General features: G+C 38.7%; 1 protein-coding gene across 9 annotated transcripts in view; it reads right to left on the bottom strand.

The window, feature by feature from the left end:
- The window catches only part of LOC126367828 (syntaxin-1A), a 72367-nt gene that overhangs the window by 30335 nt on the left and 14064 nt on the right, over positions 1–27968 (bottom strand). For all 9 annotated transcript variants that reach the window (XR_007566515.1, XR_007566516.1, XM_050011588.1 and 6 more), the window contains exons 2-3: positions 23515–23598; positions 1249–1348 (exon numbers count right to left, since the gene is read on the bottom strand). Coding sequence is in view for 7 of the 9 variants with exons in the window: in XM_050011588.1 (XP_049867545.1) it covers positions 1249–1348; positions 23515–23598 (184 nt within the window). In the remaining 2 variants the exon portion in view is untranslated. The remainder of the gene's footprint in view (positions 1–1248; positions 1349–23514; positions 23599–27968) is intronic.

Here is a 27968-nt window from a genome sequence, read left to right as displayed (position 1 = left end):
AGAATTTCTAGTGAGTCAGTTTATTCTCTGCCTACGCAGACATTTTATTTCAAGAGAGGACAATTTCAACAATTTAGTTCCACCATTAACAAATTTTGAGCGACATGAATTTTAACTATGAAGAGGTCGGGGCGATTAATTTGTGTTCCTTACTTTAATTAAAATTATTAGGATAATTCATTCTAGGTATAAGGAGTACTTGTTGCACGATATTAAGAAAGTTATTTGAAAGTCAAGATGTGTTCTGGTGAGTACTGTGGAGCCGCCTGGAGGGCGGTGAGGGGGTGCGGCGGGGGGTGCCGCCGGGCTTTCCTTAATTCGGACTAATCTCGCGTCAAAATCGACTGCGACAAAGCCGTCGCTCGTTATACCTACAACGCCTACTACCTAATATAATTCTTGACGTATAAACTCCGTCAACAGTAAAATATGGTCGACTTAAATCTCTAACATGGAAAGCGTAATCGTTTTATACTATTTTAGGTTCAGCGCGCTAACATTGACGTGTATTGTATAGTTTTTAAAATAAAGGAAGTTGCAAAGTTCGACTAACATGCACAAACATCAAGGAGGCATAAACAGACAGTTAGACAGTTCTCTGACAAACAAGTAAAGCCAGAGGTCGCATGCAGGGTGCCAAACAAGCGACACCAAAGTGCATAGTTGCAACATCGATACACTAATGTCTCCCATATCGCCGGCGTGACGCGGCCACGACGGGTGGCGGCTGCGGACGATCTGCGGACATCATCTCATAAAGTGTTCCCATGAAAGCAGACACATGAACGCCCCCACAACTGCGTAATAACACCTACTTCGCCCTTCAATTAATGCGTAGGCATACCACAGAGCTAAGTTCAACTTACCCACGCCCGCTGCATCGTTATTCGATATAGCGGGCGAATATCAGAAAATAACTTCAACGCCTACTCGTATCGACAGTCCCGTGATATTGAGTCTAAAAATATCTACTTAACAACAATCCGGAGTACACAAAGCCATACCGAAGGTTTCAACTATACCAGCCGCAAGGAACGATATTATGACGACATTGACAGTATAACAGACATCAACAACAGGCGGGAGCTACACTGGAGAGAGACAGCTCTTGCAACCGCGTGTAAGTGGCGTCGCGTGCGCTTCTGCCATTCACCTACCTATTCCCTACGATACAATCGCGACACTTGTATGGTTCGCTGTCGCTCCCGAGTGTAGCGTCGGGTTATGACTTATCCCCTAAGTACTTACTTTCATCTGACTGCGGTGCTGATAGGATGGCACTGTGCTTCTTCTTCACTTCTTCCACGTTGGCCTGAATCTTGTCTATCATCTCTCGTATCTCTTCCACCTGTACAAACACATTATCATATTATTTTCATATTAATAAAAAATACTGTAAAGATTATACATCAAATATTTTAATAAACTACTACGCTGCTCATGTATCTATCTACACACAAAATGAAATATTCTTGGAATAAACGTCGTTTAGTTAGCTTCTAAGATACGAAATGATTTATGGTGCCCAAATTATTTTTATTACGTCAGCAGTATCTAAATCAAAAGCCATTATGTTGGCGGCTCATTACTCTTGGTTACTTTGGCGACAGCCTCCGTGCCAGGCTAGCCGATGTTAATTAGTCCAGTTAAGAGCAAGAGCAAGTTATTTTTTCTCCACTAAGCCTGTCCTCTGTTTATCTTTGCATCAGACTCAGCCACCGTAGCTGCGTCGCTCTAAGAATTTAAAATAGCTTTGACACTCCTGTTCGCAAACTCGTTTTTAAAATTCAGTCTCTCTTGCAAAGAACTACGAGACTTCAACATTGTGGGTAAAAATAAATTGATGATCAAGTGCTTGAATGCGTCGTTTCGTTCGCTGGATCATATTTGATACCACAATGCTTAACGACGAAAAAAATCTTCTTTAACTTAAAATTCTTAAAATTCGAATTCTATCCAAAGCCAATTCTTTGACTTCTTTTAATGTTGAAAGGCTCACATGAGACATGAAATCCAAATCCCATTGTTAAATATATCTCCTAGCCGATTTCGGCTACAGCGACTACTGCTTCTTGTGGAAACTCCTTTTTTGCTTATATGTGTCCTCATATGGTTGCAATATCCAATCTTGTTAATAAGCGTGAGAGCAAATTGACCACACGTTAGGGAACCGTTGACATAGTTACAGGTGAGTGCTGCAGATGGTTTAGCCTTAAGAGCTTCGTATTGTGTCGGGAAATTCGGACCTTAGGAGGTTAAAATACAACGCTCGCCTTCTCTTTAATTAAATATACGACACAAAATGAAGTACTTTCCTACGATATTATTTTAAAAGTAATCAACCTGTTTTGATCCGTGCACTGCAGCACGAGACGTTTCAAACCCTACCTACAACCAGAGCGGCCCACTTAGTTTAGTTTCGACACGTGCTCGCATTAGTCTTTACATCTTGTTCGATAAACGGAAATGGGTTTGACACTTCTATTCGTGAATTTCATCTATAAATTCAGTGGCTCTTCCAAGGAAAATACGAGGATTCTGACGGTTCGAGTAAACGTCGAGATAGGAGCGACGGTCGCTGGCTGGTTTCCAACCACCCCAGCACAGTTGGCTGTTGTGTTTATAGACAACTTTGAAATTAGAATTACGCGCAAGTCACTTTAAGTTAACCCAAATTGCTTGGCATAATAATGATTTCTGTAAAGCTTTAGAACAAAACTGGTCAAGTGCGATTCCAACTCGTGCAATGAAGTTCCCTTCAACTGCCGTTTGACTTTGCTGTTGAAAAAATATTGACATCGCGGTTAGTTTATTAACTACATATAAGTTTGTAATCTTAAAAACATTATTTTTTGTGATAAAACAATAATAGTTGGAGAATTGAATCATTAGTTTCATTGTCATCAGTTTCAAAGAAGCGAACACAGTTTAAGTCCTTGACATGGCGACATGATGACAATCTTTCCATCTACAATCTGATAAAACCGTACAAAACCGAAACATGCAAACAGATACAAAGGGTACAAAAGATAAATGCATGCGCAAATGCAAAACTGGGGTGAGTATGTGAGATGACCTAACTGGCAAAAAGTACCTACTAGATGTTGCAAAATATATTTGGCTGTAGACCGACGGTTGCGGTTAAGCAACCAGTTGACGGGAAACCTCTCGACCCTCACTCGACATTAAACTGGTTTAGAGGATCACTGGCAAAAGTCCAACCGCGGAGCTAACCTTCCTTCCCACGCCTTATTAAACACATCGTGAAACTTATTGCTGCTACTTTTTAGTATGCCGTACCTACCGTAACGGAACTCTGTTGCTAAGCTTATGCCGTTTGTCTGTCTGTCCGTCCGCCTGCCCTAAGTTTAAAGGGCTGTATCTAACGAATCTTAATATGTATTCAGTTGAAATTTTCACAGATTGTGTCATTTGCAATTATTTAAAAAGATGTTTGTTGAATCAAGTCTTCGATGTATTCTGTCAGAGTGCTGTAGCCTTTATTTACCTCCATCGGTTGTAAATAAAGGCAATTCAGCCTGGTACAGCACCCACTCGGTGCGCAACTCCATCTCTCACTTGAACGATGTTATTAAAAATATTTTTTATTTTTTTACTTAATCCCAAATGCGTATTAACGCCGTCACTGAAATTTATGGACGCAATCCCTTGGGTAAACAAAGACGATGGAACACTAATGTTTGTATGCATCGCATTCCGCATTCTGGCTTTTAGTGCACACACCTAAGCCGGTAGGATTTTACATACTTTTGAATACATCATGCGCATACAAGTTTCTTTGCGAAGATTGTTTTCTCGAAAAGTATACAATTGTCACTGACTCAAGAGTGTGACCACACACTCTTAAGAGAGTGTTTTAAATATTCTTTTATTTTTATAATATTTCATTATTTTTTCTTCCACAAACAGTCTTACTAGCCACCGAATACTAATCTACAATAATTTCATAGATCGAGACCATGTGTGGAAGACAGGAACCCAAACTAGGTAGACCCTGTAGATACATTTAAAACTATAAAAGTGTACTTCTTGTTAAACACCAACGTTTTAATAATAAAGCTTCCAGTGTATAGTGTCGATTAAATAAATAAAATAATTAATAACCTCCTTCAATGACTATACGTCGTTGCCTGCTTTACTGGATGACAGGAAAATTATTATTGCATCAGAATCTGCAGATTTAATTCAATTATGTCGCGTGCCGATGTTTGTATACCGGATTATACAATCATTATGATGGATCCATTCATAGTCCGCAGCGTCATTTAATAGTGGGATGATTATGATATTCTTTAAAGTTAAATAGATTCGCCTTGACCAGAATCTCACGTCGTGATTCATGAAGATATGGTTTAGGGTAAAACCCGCTAACCAAGTGAGTAGCTTTGCGGTCTTCGTCTCACCAGCAAGAGAGATGCCTGTTCAAATCTTCAATCAATTAATAATGCTTTATTGCACATTTTTTACGTATTATAGGCTCGCGTTTGACCACAATCTCACCTGATGGTAAGTGATGATATGGTCTAGGGTGCATCACGCTTACCTAGCAAATGCCTATTCACTCTAGCCTTGAAGACACCCAGATTATAATGAGTTGGAAAAACAGACGACGGCAAACAGTTCCAATCCTTCGCTGTTCGCATCAAAAAGGAAGAGGCAATACGTTTAGTGCGGATTGGTGGTATATCCACAACATAAGGATGAAATGTCCTCGGATGACTAGTTGTCTGTCTGTAGATGGAAAAAAGTGGAATAACATATAGGACAGGTACAAGCGACCTATTTGCTAAACAGCAATAAAAAAAAAACAATCTGTAGTGTAGACGCTAGAATTCAATCTAGTAGTCAATTATGCCGAATATAAACGCGATTTGCTGGATCACAAGCAAATGCGACACTGCAGCAGATTTTATTTTTTTATTTTATTTTATTATATTTTTTTTTGATTTTTTATTGATTTAATTAAGTTGCGTCAGAGTGGCGGTGTTTGTATAACGATGAATCTGATATCGTTGTCAATGTATAAAAGCGTTATACTATCACTATCCCCTAAATTAAAAGTTAGCCAATCAAGGGTCCAGATCACGGTACGGAAAAATCAGATAGACTAGCTCGTAGTCCTTTTTACGTGAAAAATAATAGGTATAATAGTCGATACTGTCGCATTATAGTGCGCTTTTTTAAAAAAATACTTCCAAATCTGATTTTTGTTAACAAAACCTCACAATAGACAAGCTAGTTTCAATCCCGGTAAAAAATTATGGTTTGAATTTTTACCCGGATTTTTTTTTTTATAAAATAGGCTCGCGTTTAACCACAATCTCACCTGATGGTAGTTGACGATGTGGTCTAGGGTGGATCACGCTTACCTTGCAAATGCCTATAATACACATATATAAAAAAAATAAGCGAATTCCACTCCCACAGGCAAACCGAGGAATTCGTTTTGTGGAGTTTTTATTGTATCTATATTTTTTATATCCTTATGAAAAAATAAATACTTTACTTACTTACTATTCACTCTAGCCTTGAAAACTCCCAGATTATAACGAGTTGGAAAAACAGGCGACGACAGACAGTTCCAGTCCTTTGCTGTACGCATTAAAAAGGAAGAGGCAAAACGTTTAGTGCGGATTGGTGGTATATCCACAACATAAAGATGAAATTCCTGCGACGTCTAGTTGTCCATAGATGGAATGGAGTGGGTGGAATTAACTCGTGGAATGTAATTAATTGAAATAAATCGGTTTTGTAGAAGAAAATCACATCCGATTGTGAATTTTCAAGAAGGCGCTTGCGTGGTTTTCACTATATGACGAGGATAATCTTCTTCTATCGTGTAGGTTGTGAGGTCGATTACAAACCCGACCCGATTACGATATCGACCCTGGTGTCAAGGTTACTATTGAGCCGCCAAAGGCCCCTGACATGGCTCGTGTAACGACTACTAACATACATCAGTAAGTAGTAATCAGGACCAACGGCTTAACGTGCTTTCCGAAGCACGGTTCAGCTTTAGGACAATCAGGACAAGGATAATGTTATAAGCTTAATATGTTAGATAGTCCAAATAGAAATCCCCGATTACCAGAATCTGCGCAGCTAAAACTTTTCGTATCCTTTAAGTATTTTTCACACAGCGTTAAATGCTGTAGTCGACGTTCCGACTTTTTTTTTTCATTCCAGACTACGCAAGGAACGGATTCAAATTAAGAGCAAGTTAATTAAATCCCACGTCTTTTAGCGGTGCAATCGATAATAGTCGCAGCCGCACTATGAGTCATCGGTGAGTCATGGAGACGTCATCACAGCTTCCAGATAGTGAGTTTATTATATGAAAAAGTTGGTAGGATGCGGGATCTAAATTCGGATGTATGTAGCGAAAGTGGATGGGGACATCCCTAATATCCCTACAGGAGAATTCTTTAAGCAAATCGATTCTATGTTATCCTGCTACAAGTCGAAAATTATGCGGTAGAATTGTATTTATGTTTACTTATTGTATGTTTTTTTTTTAAACGAACGCAGAAGAAACCGAGGAAGACCATTCCGACACTGGGAGGACGAAATCGTCAGAGTGGCCGGCAGAACCAGGACTAGAACGGCTATATGCAAAGAGGAGTGGAATAGATTGGGGGAGGCCTTTGCCACACGACAGAAGAAGAAGATCATCTATTGTATAATTTTCTTATTGGTCCAGAAGTGTGAGTGACCCAGATAGTCTGAATAGAATTAGAATATTGTATTGTATTATAATTATGAGAGAATTAGGTTCAATTATAATAACAAAATCGGAATTAAAAACAAAAATTGTATTAAACAACGAGTCAAGGACAAGGTTAGGATACGCCAATGAGGGTATTACGTCATCGATAACCAGATTACTCCGATAGCAATATCGTTGAATATCTCTCGGTACTGATATTTACCTCTGAAAGGAACCCTAATTGGTGGCAAGTGTGATGATAATCGAGTAAATGGAGTTCACTTAATTAGATTGCCGCGATAATCGATAGAGCCAAGTACGGTTCATTGTACGAACACCGTATTGTACCAATTAGGAATATTATAATAAGGTAGTTCTAATTAAAATTTAGAAGAGCTAACACTTAAGATTTTCGAAATTCTGCGCTTTAAATAGCAAAGTATAAGTACAGACATGTTATATTTTGCTATTATATGTATACATTTTGGCTACGCTTTCGTTATATTTTCACTTCTTTCTAATCTAATCTAGCCTACAATATCCCACTGCCGGACCAAGGCCTCCCCTTCCTCTTTTCATTTTTCGCGGTCCTGTGCGTACTCCGGCCAGTCCCTCCAGCAAGCGTCTAAGCACTTTTTTCTAATATAAATTAATAGTTATTTCCACTTCCAAAACTTCAGCTGCAGCCCTGTCATAACAATTAATTAATTTGTCACGATTTCCGCACCCGGATAACATTTCTCAATATCTGTAAACAAAGGGACAATCTGGTAGCTCATTGTGATTCGAACCTCTAATTCAATCATAGTCTGATTCTGTGATGGAATGCTATCGAACCATCGGTTTGTTCGTGTGCTTTGCAAAGTTACCAGTAAAATTACTGAGTTGTATAAAAACATTATTTTGATAATATTTATATATGCTGCCGAATGGATAAGATAAGATATTTATTGCATTCCAAATTGCATTGCATTTTCTTTTTGCATATTTTATTGGATTGTCGAATTAATTTATTTAACCACTTAATGGGAATGATACTAAAAACCAGTACCAGTAAATACTGGGAGGGTACGAAATACAGTACTTATTTCAATAAAAAATTCCCGAAATTTTAGAAGTAGCCCTAGTGAGAAGTAGTCCTAATCAGAAGTAGCCAAAATGAGAAGTTGCCATAATGAGAAATAGTCCATTTGCAACTCGGCTGCCATAATGAGAATTAGCCCTAATGTGCCTAAAACCTATATAAGTCTTCCATCGACACGAAAAGAAGAAGACTAGAAACCAATGGTTTTGCAAACAATCACTTTTGCTGAATCATCGGGTGTAGGTGGTGGTTTGATCAAGTATGTAGACATTGTCTATACTGATAAATAAAACCATATTGAGACAGTCTCAGCGTGATTCACTCGACCTAAGTTCGTCAGATCGATATAAGCAGTGAATCTGTGACGTTTCTAAGTCACAAGACTGGTGAAAATGATCTAAGTATATGACGGGAACTACATATGCGTTCCATATACGCATGCCTACTATCATACACGCTTGAATTTTCACCTTTAATATATTAGAATAAATAAGAGTTAAAAGTCACATGAAAACAAATTCAAACCATGTTTGAGAGTGAGTTATGTTTTGTATTTTGGCAGGAATAAATGCATTTCTACTAAAATACAAGAATAAACATAGATTCATTCTATAAGCGAAAAAAAACCGCATCAAAACTTCGTAGTATACGAAGCTATGCGGTCTATCGGGATGGGATTGGGTCGATATACTGTGAGTGACGCGAGTGAGTCACAATTAATCAGATTACCGCGATAACCACTATCGGCCGCGCGGCCTGCTCTGATAGCCAATAGCTTTGGATTTGCTGCGCTCAGCTGCTTTAGTGGTAAATATTGTTTACAGTTTATAAAACTTTCCCGAATATTCAAGGGATTGATATAGAACATAAATGTATACGACCGCATTGCTTATCTGAAGTTTTATTGAAATAAAAACGTTGGTCTAACAACAAGCTTAGTGAAGCGTGGGTACTTAGCTCATCTTGCGATGAATGTACCTCTGACTAGCCCAATTATGAATATAGTCGTGAGCTTATGTTAAAAACAAGCTCATTTAAATAGACCAAGCGCTTTGTAAGTAAGAAAGAAAGAAACATTTATTAAGTATGTATTGCATTATAATACTTTTTGTAGCGTATAAATATCCTGTTTGTTTCTTGGCTAGAATGCTGCTACTTCGCGAGTGACATACATCCGAGTATTCTAGGAACTTGCAGATGCCAATCGGGTTATCGAAGCGGAGGCAATCCAACTCGCATGGTTTTCCAGATTGTTCGACAGACCAGTGCAAATTGTTCGCGTTAAAATGTCCATAGTTACGCGCTCTTTGCGATGTATTTAATTCACAACTTGAATAACAACGATAGGCAGACAATAAGGAGGTAAAATGTAACATTGCACTGAAATTGTTTACCAGCCAACTGGTATAATAACATCTTGCGGCAATTATGCTATGAGCATTTATTATTGCGAAACTTGTTAGAACAATGAATAAATTAGTACCACAATTAATTACTCACATATTGTAAAACCCACAGTGTATTGTAGTGTTTGTGGCATACATGATAATGAAGATATTTTGTTAAAACCAGTCAGCATGAGCAGTTACATTCAGAGGTCGTTAGTAACTCGTCCGTATCCCATTTTGAGTACAAAAGAAACACTAATGGTTTCCCGTAATTACAAAGTTAGACACCCTAAGTCCGGATTATAGTTTTTACTGGTGGGGAATTAAAAAGATCTAAGCTACCAAGAATTATTAAAGGAAAAAGTTAAAAATAAACGAGAAGACTTTAAAGTTTAACTTTGCGAAGACGAGGCGGCCTTACTTATCGCTTTAATGATCAAGGTAAAGTGAAGGAAAGAAATACTTGGGAGTTGAATTTAGTGCTCGCTCTCATGCGTCGAACAAAGGGGTAGAAAATGAAACTACGCGGATATTAAACCGTTTCATATAGTCAGCCTTTGAGAATATAGCCTGAGGAACGTAAATTCTGCCGGGGGAGATAATGAGTGCGCCCAAGGCTGGTGAAGAAGTTAGCACGTTTCTCACACACACACAATAACATGTAAATGAATCGCACGATTATGATGAATACGGAACACTGGCTGAATATTTATGGCAGTCTTGCTGTGGATTAAACAACGAATGGAGCATTCCCGTCACGCAACCAAAACGGGACGTATTATATCATTGTTACGAGGTAAAAATTGCTGAAATAAGAGTAGCAGCCGCACGAAATGGAACGCGCGGCGTATGCGTGCATAGAATGTATAGACAGGTGGACGGTCGCATACAATAACGTTGTGTTCTGTAGACCATTGTGTACTACGCGTGCGTTGAGAAATTGCGCGCTTGTGCATTATCTTCTTCATAAAGATAATTGAAACTTTCGTCAGCATTTTCCTGAATTCGATCTCGTTTAATATTTAAGAATCGAATTCAGCGTTTCGGTCTCTATTGTACCGTTTTATCATCAAAGTCGATTAGCATTAAGATAATAGTGGAATTATACCTAGAGTGGTGTCAAGGCGAAAAGGTTTGCGATATTCTGATGGTGCTAGTTTCATACAATGGGTGCAGTTCCCACGGTTGGCGGGCTATATAAGCATTATAGCCGTATCGACTGCAATAATGCACCCGCCTTTGTCGAGTGCATTAATGTGGGAGTTTGCAAGCAAATTACTTCCATTATCCCCTAGTACACGATGGGCTACACTCTTGGACGATTTAACTTCGACTTTCATAGCCTCCACTGCTAACAGTCCAGTTATTCCAGCCTATTTCACCTGAAAGAAAACGTTTTCCAATAACGAACTCAGTTATTCATGTGGTGCACAATTTATGTGTGAAATTCTGAATATTGTTCGCGGCTTTGAATCTGAATAACCTATGAAACGGGAGCAACGTTGAAATTAATATTCATTTACAAGGTGTCAGATTTTGCGCATGTCAATGGCAGCGGACTGCGAGCCAACAAAAGCTGCACCGCTGCGGTTTTACAGTTTAAACATCAAAATATCCAAATTCGCCAGAACAATATCCGTTGAACATAAATTCGTTACAAAACTGCGTAAGTACTCATTAATGAATGAGAACTGTCCAGACCACATTTACCAAAAAAACTGTAGACGGCGCTATACAGTTTCGTCTTCGTTTGACCTTCTAATTTCATGTATAACAGACATTTTGCATCTTCTATCTTTGTTTTTTTTTACTTTAATGTTACTTATTGACATATAACTTTCTAACGTTTGAATTGAAAAGACATTTTATTCCTATATATTGTTAATTTTCTATCTTTATTATAATGAATGCTATTGTAATTTATTTATAAATTTTATTTGTAATTTAATAATCTGTTATGTTTTAAATTCGTATACCGAAAGGTGCGACATATATTGTAACAACCCTTTTACCTATGTTGACGAATAAATGAATTTGAATTTGAAATTTGAATTTGTTTTTGGGTTTAAATGATGACCCTTGTTATTACACCCAGGCACAACACATCTTCCGACTCATTATTATTCTGACCAAAATAAAGAGAAGACATATAGGTACCAACATAATTCTATACTATCTGATCCAAATATCAAGCAACAACTAATTTTATATATGCCTCTGCCATTACATTATAATTTTGTATAACTATGAACCCCGAGCAATGAGAAAATAGGTAATTATCACGTTAAATCTAAATCTATATTCTATATTGTTTTGGGGAACGAAGCCTGGAAAGTCCATAGTGACAACACATTGATGACGAGCTTTGTTTCAAAGTATGACGTAATGCAAATTTTGATTATAACGGTAATGATTCGTTGCGAATTTGTGACATAAGGAAAATTATGTATTCCATCGTTTATTCCTGATAAGACTGACAAGTCTTAGAAGTCGCTTGCATACGACAGCTATTTAAGTGCCCAACGGCCCCGATTCCTGGAAACACCGCCTAAATATATTTTAAGATATACCTGTCTTTTTCTTATACCCCGAAAAGGAAAGAGACGGGTGATTTAGAACCCGGGCGAATCAAATAGGTATCTCGCTGGTATGCAACCCGTTTGACATGTGCTGTCAACTAATTTCTGTCGGGTTATTGGCCGATGTGAAAGTTTTAGAGGGTTGTTTTAGATTTCTGCCTAAAATTGACGTGTATTCCATATATATGCCTGTTATATATATATATTGTATAAATATTATGCCTGTCGATTACTCGTCCCTTCCCTTTTCGGCGGATAAGAAAATGACAGATATACGTAACTTAAAATAAAATTAGATGGTGTGTGTCATTAATATGTATACACTTTGGTACCATGTCACATTAACTTTTTTGACAAATTGAACAGTAAGTCTCACTAAATGTCAAATATGTTAGTGCGACAGAGTCCTAAAGTGGGTACATTATATTGCTCACAACTGTACTGGAATTAGCAGCAATATAATTTAAGAGACTAATAATAAAAATAAAACTTTAATGCAAAGACAACCGTTAACATTATATTACTGTAACAAATTACAATGTATTAATTTGGCATGAAATGAGCCTTCATTTGAGCCGGCTAGTCTAAGATGCGACTAATGAAAGCGGTGACGTAACACTAAGCCTCTCATGACCTACGAGTACGCATTATTATACTTTAACGTCTATCTGCTATCCACAACGAATTGTATGAAATCCAATACCGTTATTATGCTCTATTAATAGTGAAATGTAATGTGTGTGTGTGTACTATTTGTGTAACAGTGTGTCCTTCTAATTGGGTAATTTCCTAGGTCAAAGATAAATTATGATATTCTGAATACTAAATAAAGATTTAAAACTGACGACAAACATTTTCCAGCTTCTATTTAACTTATTGATGAATTTTAATCAAGAAAAACGTAATAATAAGTCCGACGTTTTATCACGTTTTTTAATGACGTCACAGTGAGTTTTTCATACATATTCCATAGTAATTTCGTGTTTTGACTTTTAGTGAAATGTAACTCATTTGACTAGTTGGAAATTAGCCTATTATTATATCTAAGGAATTAGGTGTTGTTTGTTCTATGAGTGGGATGTAGAGAATTGTTTGCAGTTTTTCCACAGCATCACGCCTGTATCCCCGAAGGGGTAGCCAGAGGTGTATACGTAATATACCTACGTATACATACACACCTCGGCAGCTATGTTTTTAAGTCCCACGGATTAGGGTGCGATCCTATCGTCTTGCCATTAACCGGGCACATAACCTAGAAGCCACGTGAAATCAATTATTTACGTAAAAGAAAACTGTTATAAAATGACTGTTACATGTTTGTGAATGAAGAGTAAAAAGCTAATTAAACATCATCATTTCTTATCTGAAGATTTGACAGGTTCGGTTTTTTACAGAAGCGACAACCTGTCTAACCTTCCAACCCGCGAAGGGAAAGCCAGCCCAATAGGTATAGGTTAGGTCACTGCAGGTTAGGAAATACATTTCTCGGGAATGTGAGTTTCCTCGCGATGTTTTCCTTCACCTCCGACAACGTAATAATCATTTATGATCCAAACATTAATTCGAAATCATTAGTTTAGGCCTATGCTGGGATTCTAACCTGCGACCTTAGAGTCAATCGTAGAAACTGGTCTACCACGGCTAATTAAACAATAACATGAAAAAATCTAATTTATCGCTTAGTAGAATTAAGAAAGATTACCTAATCACGTAGTAAGGCAATCCCTGATAATTCGACAAGATATATTACCCTGAAGACTACGAAAGGACAAGGGAGGTAATTCCCACTCTACACTAATTGGGCACACTTGTTGTACGGTCATCGGGTGTAGACGTATTGAACTACACTCCCCACCCGAACAACCGCTCCAATTTATGAATGAAGTTTCTAAGAAAAATGCCCTTAAATATCAAAATTGTTCTCTAATTATGATACGACTCATCAATTTTATGTCACCGTCGTTATCAAAGTTACTTTGATGTATTTGACAGACTATTTCAATCTATAATAACATCGTTTCCCTATTCAATTTGGCTAAAGTTTGTCTTGGCTAATTTGCCATGTTTTGCGATTGTAAATATATTTTACGAAATCTGATATTAGGTTATATAAAGTTTTGTGGACCATCTGACAATTTTCTGGAGAGAAACATTAAATATTCCAACGTTCTGGAAAAGTCTGCGAAATTGACTAAATAGATCGACATTTAAAACGGTAGATCCCTTAGTTTCCAGGAACTTAATCAAAATACCAGTATCCTGATAAACTCAGTGACTCTATCTAATCAAATGAGCGGATATAACATACATGGATTTTTTTTATAAAATACTTATTAAATATAGTATAAGTTTCCTGATGATAGACATTAATAGCAGATTATAATGGCCGCAATACTCGCGTGATGCACACATTGGTGGGACGTCGCCGAAGCACGATAAAATAACACGCAAATATGTGAACTTAGACAACATTACATTGTGCTGTAAACAATAACATAAAAAGTACACAACTGAACCCGCTAGAACAATAGGCGCAACAAGCTGAAACTTTTATAAAGCATCGTTGCTAGAGATGGGAACAGGTATTTCATATTTAGCAGTCGCTTTCCATACGTACTTCTTAACACAGGCTTGTCACATTCACATTTATTTAGACAAAAGTTACAAAGTACACTGAAAGCACACCATAAAAAAATCATCTTGGGTTTGTCTAGGCGTGCTATCGCTTCTTATTATATTACATAATTTATCTAGGCACATGTTCCTGTCTCCACGGCATATCAATATTCATTGCTTCTCTTCTTCTATCGTGTGGGTTGTGAGGTGGACTACCAACCTCATCGACACTGGAGTCAGGGTTACTATTGAGCCGCTAAAGGCCCCTGACAATAATACTACTTACTTATACTTGTAATATTCATTGCTGAACTTTTCGTAAAGGGAGTGTTAACTTCAGAAATTTCAAGGTATCCAAAGGCTTTCGACTTGTCTTAAGGACTACCGACAAAAAGTCAAAAAGACTTTACGTGCCTTCCGGAGCAGATTTATTCATGCTACTATTATAGTGTATTGTATTAGTATATGTTAGTACAGTCAAATACCCTATTATAGCTGTTACTGAATGTGACAACTCTAGCACATTCGTACTGGCTATACAAACAGTTTGTCCGTTATATCGAGTGTTACCCGAGACTTGTTTCCTGTCACTGAAACTTTTACGCCATTCCGCGATGAGATATGCGCTTTTCAACTCGCAACAGATTTAGTTTACAACAATACGGATAGATTTGTCGTGTCTCATGCACAGAGCACGGCCCCGTTGCTCTAAGATGTTGTCTAATTATATGCAGTTATTTCAATGTGTATTCTAATTCAACGTTAAAGCTGTATAAATAGAAAATGAGCGGAGGAAATGGCAGAAAAGAGGAATGGACTGCGAACGTCGCGCCGACGAGAGCTTAGCTAGCACAATCTTGATTTATTGACCCATTGCATGAGCAAGTTTTAGACTTACACACGTAGCTACATAGTCTATCGAGGTAAGCAGAGCCACCTGTGGTGAAAGGAAATCTTGCAGACACTTTTGTAAACAGATAAACACAGAATACTGACTATTCACCAGATCATTATCTGTAATATATCCACATGCCATAATCCACAGCATTTTTACAGCATCATACATGAGCCAAGTCAAGGGCGTTTGGCGGCTCTACAATATTAATAACCCTGACACCAGGGTTGCTGAGGTTGGTAATCCACCTCACAATCCACACGATAGGAGAAGTCCTACGTACCATGCAATGCGTGTCCTTTGCAATAGGGCAGTTTCCTAGGTCAAAGATAAATTATGAAATTCTGATTACTAAATAAAAACAGATCTTAAGGTGACAAAAAACGTTTTCTTTTTTCTATTTAGTTATTTTTAAATTTTAATAAAGAAAAATGTAATAATGAGTGCGACATTTTATCACGACTTTCTATGACATCATAGGTTGCTTTTTCACACAAATTCCATAGTAATTTCGTGTTTTGACGTTTAGTAAAAAATAACTGATTTGACTAGTTGGCCACTAGCCTATTACTGACTCGTAATCTCCCTAGCGATATTCCGTTTTCACGTGGTCCGCTTACCTAACCTGCAAGGCTAACATGCTAACATGTGATAAAATTATCGGTCGATTCAATAAATCTTGACGAAATCAATAAGTTTATTTTTTCCCCTAACACGCGTGGCACGTGCTTTTTGTTCGTATTTTGACAGAACAACATGACCTATTTGGGTTCATATATTAGCACCAACCGACAAAACGACATAATTATGTCGTCAGAATCGACAAAATGTCCGTGATAAAATGTTTATCACCTTGCGCATGTTAGCCCTACTGAAGATTTGATAGGTCCGGTCGGTTAGGTCCTGCGCAATTACGGACTATACAATTGAATCTTTAAGTAGGTATCGTGCATGGAAGACATTAGCCGTATTCGACAGTGTTTTCACTAGTTTAAACCGGGCGTGTACGATTGGCTATTAGGGAAATCCCGACGTACGAGTACAACCGTGCACGGAACGGTGGTAACCAAGTGGTAACAAAGTACACATGTAACTAAGTCATTCACTCTTAAATACCTATATAAGAACCGCTAGGCCTCGACATACCTTGTTAACCTACATAATGGAATAAATTACGCATATGTGTTATTATTAGAATCAAACGGCGCTACACAAAAGCATGTGTTTATTACTTCTGCCGCTTTTTGTTTTTTCTGTCAATGACTTGCATTTAATTCTAAATCCCATGAATCAGAAAATATCACTCACTGACTCACACTACACTCGCTCACTCACTTCCCACATGTCATCCCTATGTTGACACTCGTCAGTCTGTGATGTGTTGTGGTCGTATTGTCGAGTTTCGCTACTTTCAAGGTGATAAATTCCATAGATAGATAATCCTAAAAGCGGTATGTGGTATGTGGTACATAACATAACAAATATTTTATTGCACACACAGTAAATACAAAACAAAAGAGAAATAGAAAGAGTACAATAGGCGGCCTTATTGCTAAGTAGCAATCAAGTATATATAGTTCTATAAAACTGATCCAGCTATAATATATAACCTGTTACTTGACATCATTCTGTACTAAGCAATAGGTACCTCCTACTATACTACTCCTAAAATTTGATTGGATACAATATTGACTTATTACGTAGAAGTACAGCATGAAAAGCGCATCTTGCATTGTAACCATATTGCTTTCATGGTCCTCAGAGTACTGTCTGAACTAATAAGTCGACAATTCTATCAATAGCTCATTTAAATCATTACTACCGTTACATAGCAATAGTCCTTAGTCAGTTTGTGGCGATATTCCTTGCAATAGTCAGAAGTAATACTATCGTCAGTATCGATACTATCGGTAGCCCATCGACACTATGTTTTTTTTTAAAACTATTAATAACAGCCTCCGTGGTCTATAGGTTAGAGCGTTAGGCTCACGATCTGGAGGTCCGGGTTCGATTCCCTATGGGGACATTGTCGAAATCACTTTGTAAGACTGTCCTTTGTTTGGTAAAGACTTTTCAGGCTTGAATCACCTGATAATGATTGTCCGAAAAAGTAAGATGATTCCGTGCTTCGGAGGGCACGTTAAGCAGTTGGTCAGCCGTAAAAACACCTCCACCAACCCGCATTGGAACAGCGTGGTGGAGTAGGTTCCATACCCCCTCCGGCTGATTGAGGGGAGGCCTGTGCCCAGCAGTGGGCCGAATATAGGCTGTTTCTGTTATGTTATGTTATTGATAGACTGTCGATAGTGGCCTAGGAAACGCTGCCTCAGACTGAGTCATGGACAAAACAAAAGCAACGCGTATCTGTTACTAGAGTTCCCGTCCTGTCATTCGATTTCTTTATTAACACTTTTCTCGTATAAATATAACAAGAGCTATCTTATTTTGAGGAAATTGATTTTACGGAGAAAATAAAAAGAACATATCTCTGTATGTTATCTTGTCTATGTTACCATGTCACACACAGTACACGTGGTCTAGTGGTTGCGTTCCAATCCCGGTGGGGACTTAATCACAAAAACCACTTTGTGATCCTTAGTTTAGTTAGACATTGGAGACTGATCATCCGATTGTCCGAAAGTAAGATAATCCGCGCTTCGGGGGGCATGTCAAACAGTAGGTCCCGGCAGTTACCTCAATAATCATATCGTTACATTAGCTATGACAGGGGCTTATGGCAGCTCCGTATTAACTGGTAGGAACCCTGACGCCAGAGCACACCCCGGACACTTCATACAAACATCTCGTTTTAAACAGACATCACACATTGACGTTATCGTACGAGCGCATCTGTGTGTGTGACGTCTGACGCTGTACAATTCAAGTCTAAACTAAGTCTAAACTTAGCTCAGACGCTGGTGAGGAGCGGAGAGTTGCCGTTCTGTTCTATACTTAGTATTATTCCTTATTCTATGGTCAGGGTTGATGAAGTCGGCTATTGATTTCACAATCCACACGACAGAAGAAATAACGGACCGAGCTAAATGAGTTTTGCAATCTACAGCTCTTTGTATCACGTAGCACAAGGAGGAATTTGCATAAGCCTTTCCCTGATACAGGTCTCCTGATTCAGTGGACTAATCTAAGTTAATTCCAGCCATTTGCATTATTTATATCCACGCTTTGCGAGATAAGGGACAAACAGACTAACGGACCTATGACGACCCTCATAACCCTGGGTGATAATTTTCTGGATGTTTGGCTTCGCTATAATAATGATTTAAAGAGATATGTTTAATTTAGAGGATTTTCTGGGATTTTTAACACGTTGACGGACAGGCAGGGTTACGTCTATTTAATGTGATGACATTTTGTTAGCGAAAAATAAATTACGAGTTTTAAATGGATTGGATAATAATTATAATTTTATTTATAGACGAGTAAGGGGAACTACTTACTATAACTACACTTCTCATCAAAAAAATCGAAACACTTCCGTTTTCATTGTTTCTGTCCGAATTTAACACAAAAAAGAATTCATACGATGAAAAAAAATACATAAATGTATAGCTGGCAATTTGGCCATTACAGTAACAAGCGAAAATTCTAAATTCAAAATTAGAATTTCATTTGTTTATCTTATAAACGAAATGAATCACTGTTTTGAGACAAATGTGTGTTTAGGGTTGGAGTACATTTAGCGTTTAAAAACTAAAAATTGGCGCCTATCCTTAAACTTTTTGTTTTTTATTTCAATACTGTGACTTTGGGACGTCTGAAAAAAGGTTTTTTTTCTAAAACGTATGGATACTTCGCCCACAGAAGCCGCCCAAGTTGTGGCATTGCTGGATTCTGGCCTTAGTCAGCGTGTTGTGGCTGCAAGACTGCATCTAAGCCTGTCATCTGTTCATAGAGTCTATAAACGTTATCGGGAGACTGGTTTGTTCACGCGCCGTTCAGGATCTGGCAGGAATCGGGTCACTTCTGAGCGAGATGATCGATTTATTGTAACAACTTCTTTAAGAAATCGACGCCTTAACGCTTTTCAACTGCAGCAGCGGCTTCGTGTTGTACGAAGGGTGGCTGTAAGTGACTCTACAATTAGAAGAAGGTTGAAGGATCGTGGACTGGTACCGCATAAGCCAGCAAATGGGCCGAAATTAACTGCAGACCATCGAAGAGCGCGCCTTAACTTTGCACGTGAGCACCTAAATTGGTCATACCTACAGTGGAGCAAAGTTCTCTTTTCTGATGAGTGTAAAATTATGCTGTATGGTAACGACGGAAGGAACAAGGTCTACAGAAGAGACGGAGAACGCTATGCACAATGCTGCATTGAAGAAAAGGTCAGCTATGGTGGCGGTTCGTGGACGGTTTGGGGAGGAATCAGCGCCGACGGTAAGACAGAGCTTGCTTTCGTGTCTGGGCCACGTCTGCCTGCACTAAACTGTCATCGGTACGTCGAAGAGTGTCTCGAGCCTCATGTGATATCCTATGCACATTTTATTGGCAACGGCTTCATATTCATGCACGACAATGCTAGGGCTCACACCGCGGGCGTCGTACGAGATTATCTTAACGAAGTCGATATCTCTATTATGGAATGGCCAGCAAGAAGCCCGGACATGAATCCCATTGAACATCTGTGGGATGAATTAAAGAGACGAATTCGAGCAAGAGATCCTGCCCCAGAAACACTTAGCCAGCTGCAAGATGCAATCCAAGAGGAATGGGACAATATACCACAGTATGTGATCGTGACTCTCATCCGATCGATGAAGAACCGTATGGAAGCAGTAATTAGAGCTCGGGGAGGGAATACAAGTTATTAAATAAACGTTTTTTAGCTTTTTTTTTTCATTTACGTGTGTTGTTTTATCCATTTCCTTTATACTCCATACGGAATAAAAATGACTCATTTAACAAAATACGAAACCTATGAAAAATTCATTTAAATTTAGAACATTAACATTAAGATTTGATAAGCTCATATTACTCACTATTAAACGACATTTAACATTTATTCCTAAATGTACACATTTTTCTGATAATCCTGACAAAACGTAAACTTGCAAGGTGTTTCGATTTTTTTGATGAGAAGTGTATTTATGGTCACAGACAATAACAAACTTTTAAATAGAAGATAATACGTAATACTAGTACGTATATAGTTAGTGTAGGTTGTGGTATCGAGTACCAAGGTTACCATATGTTTATCCAAAAACCAAATGAATAAATGGCTTCCGGAAACACTTTTAGAGACGAAAAGAAAAACTGATAACGCTTTAGGACATCAACCTGTAGACATCTATAATGTAGGACTTATTTAAGTAACCGGGACTGAGACATATGTAGAATAAATAATCCGAAACGAAAATGAACTTGAGCCATATAGAATATCGGATTCTAAGCAATTAACACAAAGCACTCCCGTAGTCTATCTCACACGGAAGCAACAGTTAGAGAGAGACCGCGAATAAGTTCCACGGCTGCATCAATTAAATTAGCGCGGGCTTTTAGTCCATCGCGTATGTAGATTACGCGGGAACACATTTAATAAAGGCTGATTACTGCGACAAACCTTGTCATCACGTCATCAAGACAATGTAGAAAGTGTATTAAGTTGTAATATATGCATTATGTATAGTCGTATAGTGATTAAGGTAATTATTTTTTTATTCAAAAAAATGTAAGTTTGTTGTAGCCTGCGGTGGTTTGGACACATCAGACGGAGACCACCTGAGTACTGACATTAGGGACAAAATGATTGACCTGAACATTGGGTTCAGAAGTCGAGGAAGACCAAAAACGAGATGAGCAGACGTCATCAAAAAAAGATCATATGGTGACTATGGAGAGACCTATAGCCCACAATTGTCCATCATGTTAAGGACACAATCCTGTTGGAATTTACGACATGCCCGAGAAGAGAAGCAGCTGAACGTGTTATAATATGTTTTTTATTTGCTCCCAGTAATGATAAAATTATCGATCGATTCAATAAATTTTGTCGAAATCGATAACTTTGTTTTTTCCCTTTCATGTTTGTCACGTGATTTTGTTCGTATTTTGACAGAACTATATGACTTATTTGGGTTCACTCACATATTAGCACCAATCGACAAAACGACATATCGTCAGAATCGATAAAAAGACCGTGTCAACATTTTATCACGTTGCGCATGTTAATCCTACAGAACAGCATAGAATCATCGACCTTCCTTGCTGTAAAGAAATAAAATAAAAAGTTGGAATTTAATTGTAAAGCGTCCTCCTCACTATAACTACTATCCAGAGCATGCAGAAATAACAAATTTTATACGACGTCGCGTGTGTTGCGTGGTGGAGTATGCTCCATACCCCCTTCGATTGATTGCCCTGAGGAGGCCTGTGCCCAGCAGTGGGACGTATATAGGCTGTTTATGTGTGTTATACGACGTCGCAGGCCAGGTATGGAAGGTACAAACTATTGTGATCTCAACAAGTATGAATGAGAATGTATTATGTATATGCTAATTATGTGCTGTTCGTCTGAGTATTGAGTTCACTATTGACTATATCTGTTTGTATACCAAGTTTGCAACTGGAGGTAAAGACCATCTAGCTAGATAAATGTATAAACAGCTCCCGGAGAATGCAAAGGAAATAAACGAGGCATTTATTCGTTAGGAGAACAACATAATATATTATTCTACCGCGCATTTTGTAGCGAAGCTCCTAATTTAAAGCCGGAGCTAAGGTAACTCTATTGTAAAACTAGAAAATAGAAATGCCTGGAAACTGTGTTGTTTTAGAGGTGTAAGGGTCTAACAGAGAGGTACTACAAGTGAACGACTGCAACGTGTAGTTTTCGCGCATTTAGCATGGTATTAGGATAGCGGCGAATTTATATTCAGGTACAATTAGTTTATGTCAGTCTGCGGATCACAGCGCGTTATATTCCTAACTAAAGACGTACCGTGTTATCTACATTCACCCTAAGAATAACCATAGAATAAAGAATTCGTATAGGGCATCGACCTCACACCCTCTGGGTCTTACTTTAGTCTAAGACTGCGTTTCTATTGACGCGGAGCTGTGACGCGGAGGAATCGACCAATCAGCGTGAGGGAGAGAGTGACAGAGCGTCTTCGTTTTTCGCTCTCTCGAACGCTGTGATTGGTCTAATCCGCACATCTCCGCTCTTCTCCGCTCTTCTCCGCCCATCTCCGCGTCCACGGAAACCCGACCTTAGGCCGTAAGCTGCTAAGGAGTAAAAGGGAGAGCGCGCGGACTGTGTCTCGTTCGCACTTACACATTAGGCGGCACATGATAAGAGCGAGATTTTTATATTAAGTGTTCGGGGTGTAGTATACCACTGACAGAAAGGTGTTTCTTATACCGCGTTTCTTTTTCAATAAGTTTGGGCATAGGTACCCCTAAATGACACATTTCTCGACTTGAAGAGTAAAGAAATAAAGAAAGTTGCAGTACACTTTAGTATTGAAACTTTTATAGATACTTTAGTGGCTTCAGCTGATCATAACCACATAAAATGGTGCATGCATAAAATACTAACTTGGTGTACCGTGGAACGTACTAAATTTCAAAGTTACCACACATAAAGGCTACCCTACATAGACATTTTTATATTCCAGTCTACTCTGTTATTTCTCTGTGTAATAACAAAGCTCTCGCATCTTTGCTCGGTTTGTGTGCAGTGACAATAGAGATAGATATTAATGCTACGTGTTCACTGCATTTAGAGTTGGTGTGGTGATAGCTTTATAATTCTGTACGTTAATAATGCTTAAATATGTGACATGATAAGCTATTTGTCCTTGTTTGGTAAGGACTATTCAGGCTTGAATCACCTGATTGTACGAAAAAGTAAGATGATTTCGTGTTTCGGAAGACATTTAGCTGTTTGCCCCGGCCGTAAAAATCACCTCTACCAACCCGCAGTATATAAGGTCTGTGCCTAGCAGTGGGACGTATATGTTTATGTTATGTTGTAAGATTTTTCTGTTAAATAGGTATAAATAGGAGCACTAAACCCGTCTCTATACTACTCGTTACGTTAACGCGACAGAGTCAATAGTATTAGATTATTTGTCTAGTAACCAATTGAGTAGATTCATTAATCGCATCTCGCGCGACATGAGCGCTACGGGTGCCTTTTGTCGGACTTTCACCGCTTGGTCGGCCAAATGGGAGACGCTGAGGGGACTAAAGCTGGTACTCACCTCACTGAAGAATTCATCCATGAAGCCGCCTTCGACGGCGACGTTGACATCGTCGGGGCCGACGTCGTCATCGTCGCTTTGCGCCTGTTGACAATAAGAGTACATTAAATATTGTATGAATAGAGCCGTGGTAGCCCAATTGGTAGAACGCATGCCTCTTACTTCGAGGTCGCAGGTTCGAATCCAGCCCAGGCCTAAACCAATGATTGTCGAATTTGTTTTCGAATTCATGTTTGGATCATAAATGATTAGCACGTGCTCAGCAGTGAAGGAAAACATCGTGAGGAAACCCGAGAAATGCATTTTCGGAGGTATGTGACCTAACGTGTATTGGGCTGGTTTTCCCTTCGCGGGTTGGAAGGAAGAACAGTCAGTTCAATACTAATAAGTATAATCATAAAACTAGATTTTTTACTGTGGTCGAGTATTTGAAGGATTCACTCTGCAGATTTCGATTATTTTTAGGTTGAGTTTGAGGACACTTCAAAATATTCAAAAGATGAAGGGAAGAAAACACGGAGAATTATCGATCGCATGTACGACTTGTACGAGTAGGTAAACGTGAAAGGGACTTAAGTTAGTCAAAAGTCCATCTGAAATTCTCCAATCCCGAATCGACATTATTTCAACTTTTAATCGAGAAACCTAGAAAACTTCCAACCAACAAATACAAACTAAATTAAAAGCGGTAAAAAACGAAACCTTTGAAGCGCAGGAGCGTAAGCAATCGTTATGTTAACCGTCCATTTTGGTAAGTTAGACATGGGTTTAGCTTTCGTGATTCGTATGGAAGCAGAGCCACCATCGGGCGAGCACGTAACGCAAAATAGAATCCACTTAGTTGAGGCGAGTTGGCCATTATTCAATTTATACGGGCCGCCGCGACCGGCCCGCGTAATGGCGGGACGACGAAAGCGCACATCCTTCAGCTAACAAGCTGGCACAAAGAAATTAAACGAGAACACCTGTGGCCACTTACTGCAACTTACACTTCTGCACTTGCAGTTTAGAGCTACTAAAACCAGCGTCAAAAGAAATCCACCAACAATAAAGTTGTTAGTATCACAGTCTACTAAACAAGACCTTTGACAGAATTACAGCGAGGTTTCAACGAGCTAAGTGTCCCGTATTGTCTATAATTTTCCAATTTCCTCCAGTACGGAAGCGTGTGCGTCGGCCATTGTTCTAACGCGAATGTAGGTCATCGGCGACACCGGGCGGGGGCGATAATGCGTCGTGCCATTAATTCAGGGGGCGCCCGAGCCTGCGACATAGCGCCCCCATTAGTGGACCTAATTACGACGCTTTTCATTGTAATTAACACCGGTGGCTGTCGTGTCCGCGCGACGTGAGCGCATCAATCTCCTGCAACGAGCCTACTACCTACATGTTTTTCATTACATTGACTAAGTTCTAACTACTACTAATTTACTATCTCTGTCTATAATAAATGTCCTCTATCAAAGGTTATATGAAACAGATCGCATTAAGCAAAAAAAGGCTTTACCTGCTTTATTTGAAGAATTTCTTAGTAAATGAGTTTTAATGAGACTATTAGAATCACCATGCACCATACATCAACTAATATACTAAGATTCCAACCACTCAACTATTTATTCACCCATAAAATTTATAGGCACTACTTACTTAAATGGATTTTCTCATAATATACACAAAATACAAAGCAAAAACGTGATTCCCAGAGGATCAGACAAGACGTGCAGTCACGTAAATTGTCTGCCCGATATCCTGGGAACGAACTACCCTCAGAGATAAAGCTGAAAGATATTAATGTGGGACCACTTGTACGGAGTGACTATTCTGTCATAGATAAGACTTATGATAGCAATGTTTACTAAGATAAAATCAAGTCGTATCGCATGAAAGAAGATAACGTTATGACATACACAGATTGATACAATTCACGTATTTAAACCCTGTCGGGGTGGACAGAACTACAGATCCCGTGAATAACATGTAATGTGACACGAGGCGTGAATTATATGGAAGGCTTCGACCAATAGCCTTACGTGGTTTATCGACGCGGAACCAAGTCCGAAGATAGATATGATAAATAGTATACGTTTAATGACAGTCATAGGTTAGGTTATTAGGTATTAACCACAACAAACAAGTTACCAGGACATAAATCATCAGTCAAGAAGCAATTCATCTAAGAAAGCAATATTGCTATTTGACATTTGTTTGCATTGCGCACTTACTTTTATATGATCAAATGTCAAATTGCAATATTGCTTTCTTAGATGAATGTTTTAACCCCCAAGTTGGGGTTGATAAACAGCTCACTCATTTTATGTATTTTCTTCACTCCCTTCGCTTCTGTTTTAACATTATGCTTTACTTATTTCAGGATATCGTGGAGTGGAATTGACCTTTCCAGGCAACACGTGCAAGAGCAGGCAAAGCGTTACAGATTTATAACACATCTGCAAAGCTCAGAGATGCGTGTAGAAAAATACGTTTGTATAATACATGACTTTAAAATATCAATGAAACGCAACTTCATTACTCGAACCCACGCTTGTTACACGCCTGAAAGGCAGATTGTTTAGAAAAGCCTTCTAGCGCTCAATTTATCTCAAATTGCCCTTTTGCCATGACCCATCTTGTCTGCAAATAAAAGAATGCCATTTCGCTGGGAACATTTTATATCGCCGTCCAACACAAGTCTTACAACAAACATCGTTTCAGTGTTCGATAAGCACCGTGATTCGGTGGCATTTAAACATTTTACTATTATTTTATAGGGCACTTAATTACTTTGCTATACAGTATGGACCTGACCTTTTCTTTAGAGTACATAACATGATTATACAAACCGAAAGATTACATTGTTTTACGTGAGCGGTTTCATTAATAAGGTTTTCTTTAACAAACTTCGAGATAATACAGGTGTCAGAGGAAAAATGTGTGGAGATAGCAAATATCTCATTCCACCGCGGTCTCGAAATTCATATCCGGATCCGCGCCCTTATCATGTCAGTTTCAAGGCTCCGAGTTGATCAAGCTCGATTCGGCTTCATCTATTAGCGTTGGGGGGATAATATCGACTTGTGAAAAGAGGGCTAAAAACAGTCTGCGTAGCGTAGCAACAAGCCTGCGAGCTATAAAAGGATGTTTCGCATTAGGGTGGCGGCGGTGTATCCATCCAGGCAGACTAGTCAAGGCCACGGTCATGGCCGCGCCGCGACAACCTAGACGAGAGTGAGTGGATGCCTTCCACCGATTACCATGCCTCACTTCAACACTAACACTCAAGCCCTGCGCATAATAAAGTCAAAGTCTAAACGCCACTCCAGATCCCGTATGAAATAGAATCTTTTTCGAATGAAGAACTCAGAAACCCATTAATTACAAAAATCCTGTTGAAGTAAAAGTCGTTACCTTAATGAAAAGTCATTCGAGCGCGAGCGCCCGAATCATGAAAAGAAAACGAGCCATGCTTAATTACGCTCACACATTCGTTGTATTATTCGACTATTGTACGAAAAACTCAGAATTCTCGGAACATTTTACAGACGAGAGATAAGTAAAGACAAAGAGAACATGAAGAGTATAAAAGCGCTATCTAAAGTTGTCGAAGAGAATGAATCGTTGCAATTTTAACTTGAGCTCTGCAAAATTAAGCTCTCATGCGGATACGACACTAATTTCGTATGGACAATTACTAGTAATATTTAGAGTAGTTTTCACGGCTCATTTTAGAATAGCTGGATCCACAATTTTCATGTTTTGCGGAACGGCTTTGGAAGCAAATCCGGAGTCAGGTCACGTATTTCAATCGAACCAGTGAGGTCATAGGGCTACTTATATCTACCCGACCCGTAACCAATAAAAAAATCGATATTAAGCGTGGAAATTGTGTGGATTTTATGTGGTAAGACGGGTCCTTTACCATAAGGAAAATGTTTGTTTTTGACTATTTTCGTTTCCTCTCGCGTGGGTTGGTAAACGACCGACCCCATCAGCCCCGGTGTCAGGGTTACTATTGAGCCGCCAAAGACCCCTGGCGTGGGTCATGTAACGACTATATATTTATGTAAATATGAATTAACCCTAGTAGTTTATAACTATAATAGCTGCATAAATAACCACAATAATTGATTTATTTCAAAGATAAGAAGCGTGCGTGACTGATGGGACCGTATTAAACCTGCGACTTAACGGGCTGAAAATAAATCCGTCCACATTTACGGAGTAAACCAGTCTATCAATCCATACATAACATTGAATCGAGACCGGGACTTCCACCAATAACCACTTACGATATTGATCTGCCCCTCTGTGATCGAAACGTTCATGTCAGATGCACACCCACTCATTTCGAGATGAATTGCCAATTTGCCACCCTTATAGATTAGGTACTTTACTGTTACATAAATAGCTTTGTTTTAAAATAACGCCTGCAATTGTAAGTTGAGTACAAATAAAAC

Source organism: Pectinophora gossypiella, chromosome 6, assembly GCF_024362695.1.
Source record: "Pectinophora gossypiella chromosome 6, ilPecGoss1.1, whole genome shotgun sequence".
Taxonomy (NCBI): Eukaryota; Metazoa; Arthropoda; class Insecta; order Lepidoptera; family Gelechiidae; genus Pectinophora; species Pectinophora gossypiella.
This window is presented reverse-complemented; position numbering and strand designations above follow the sequence as displayed.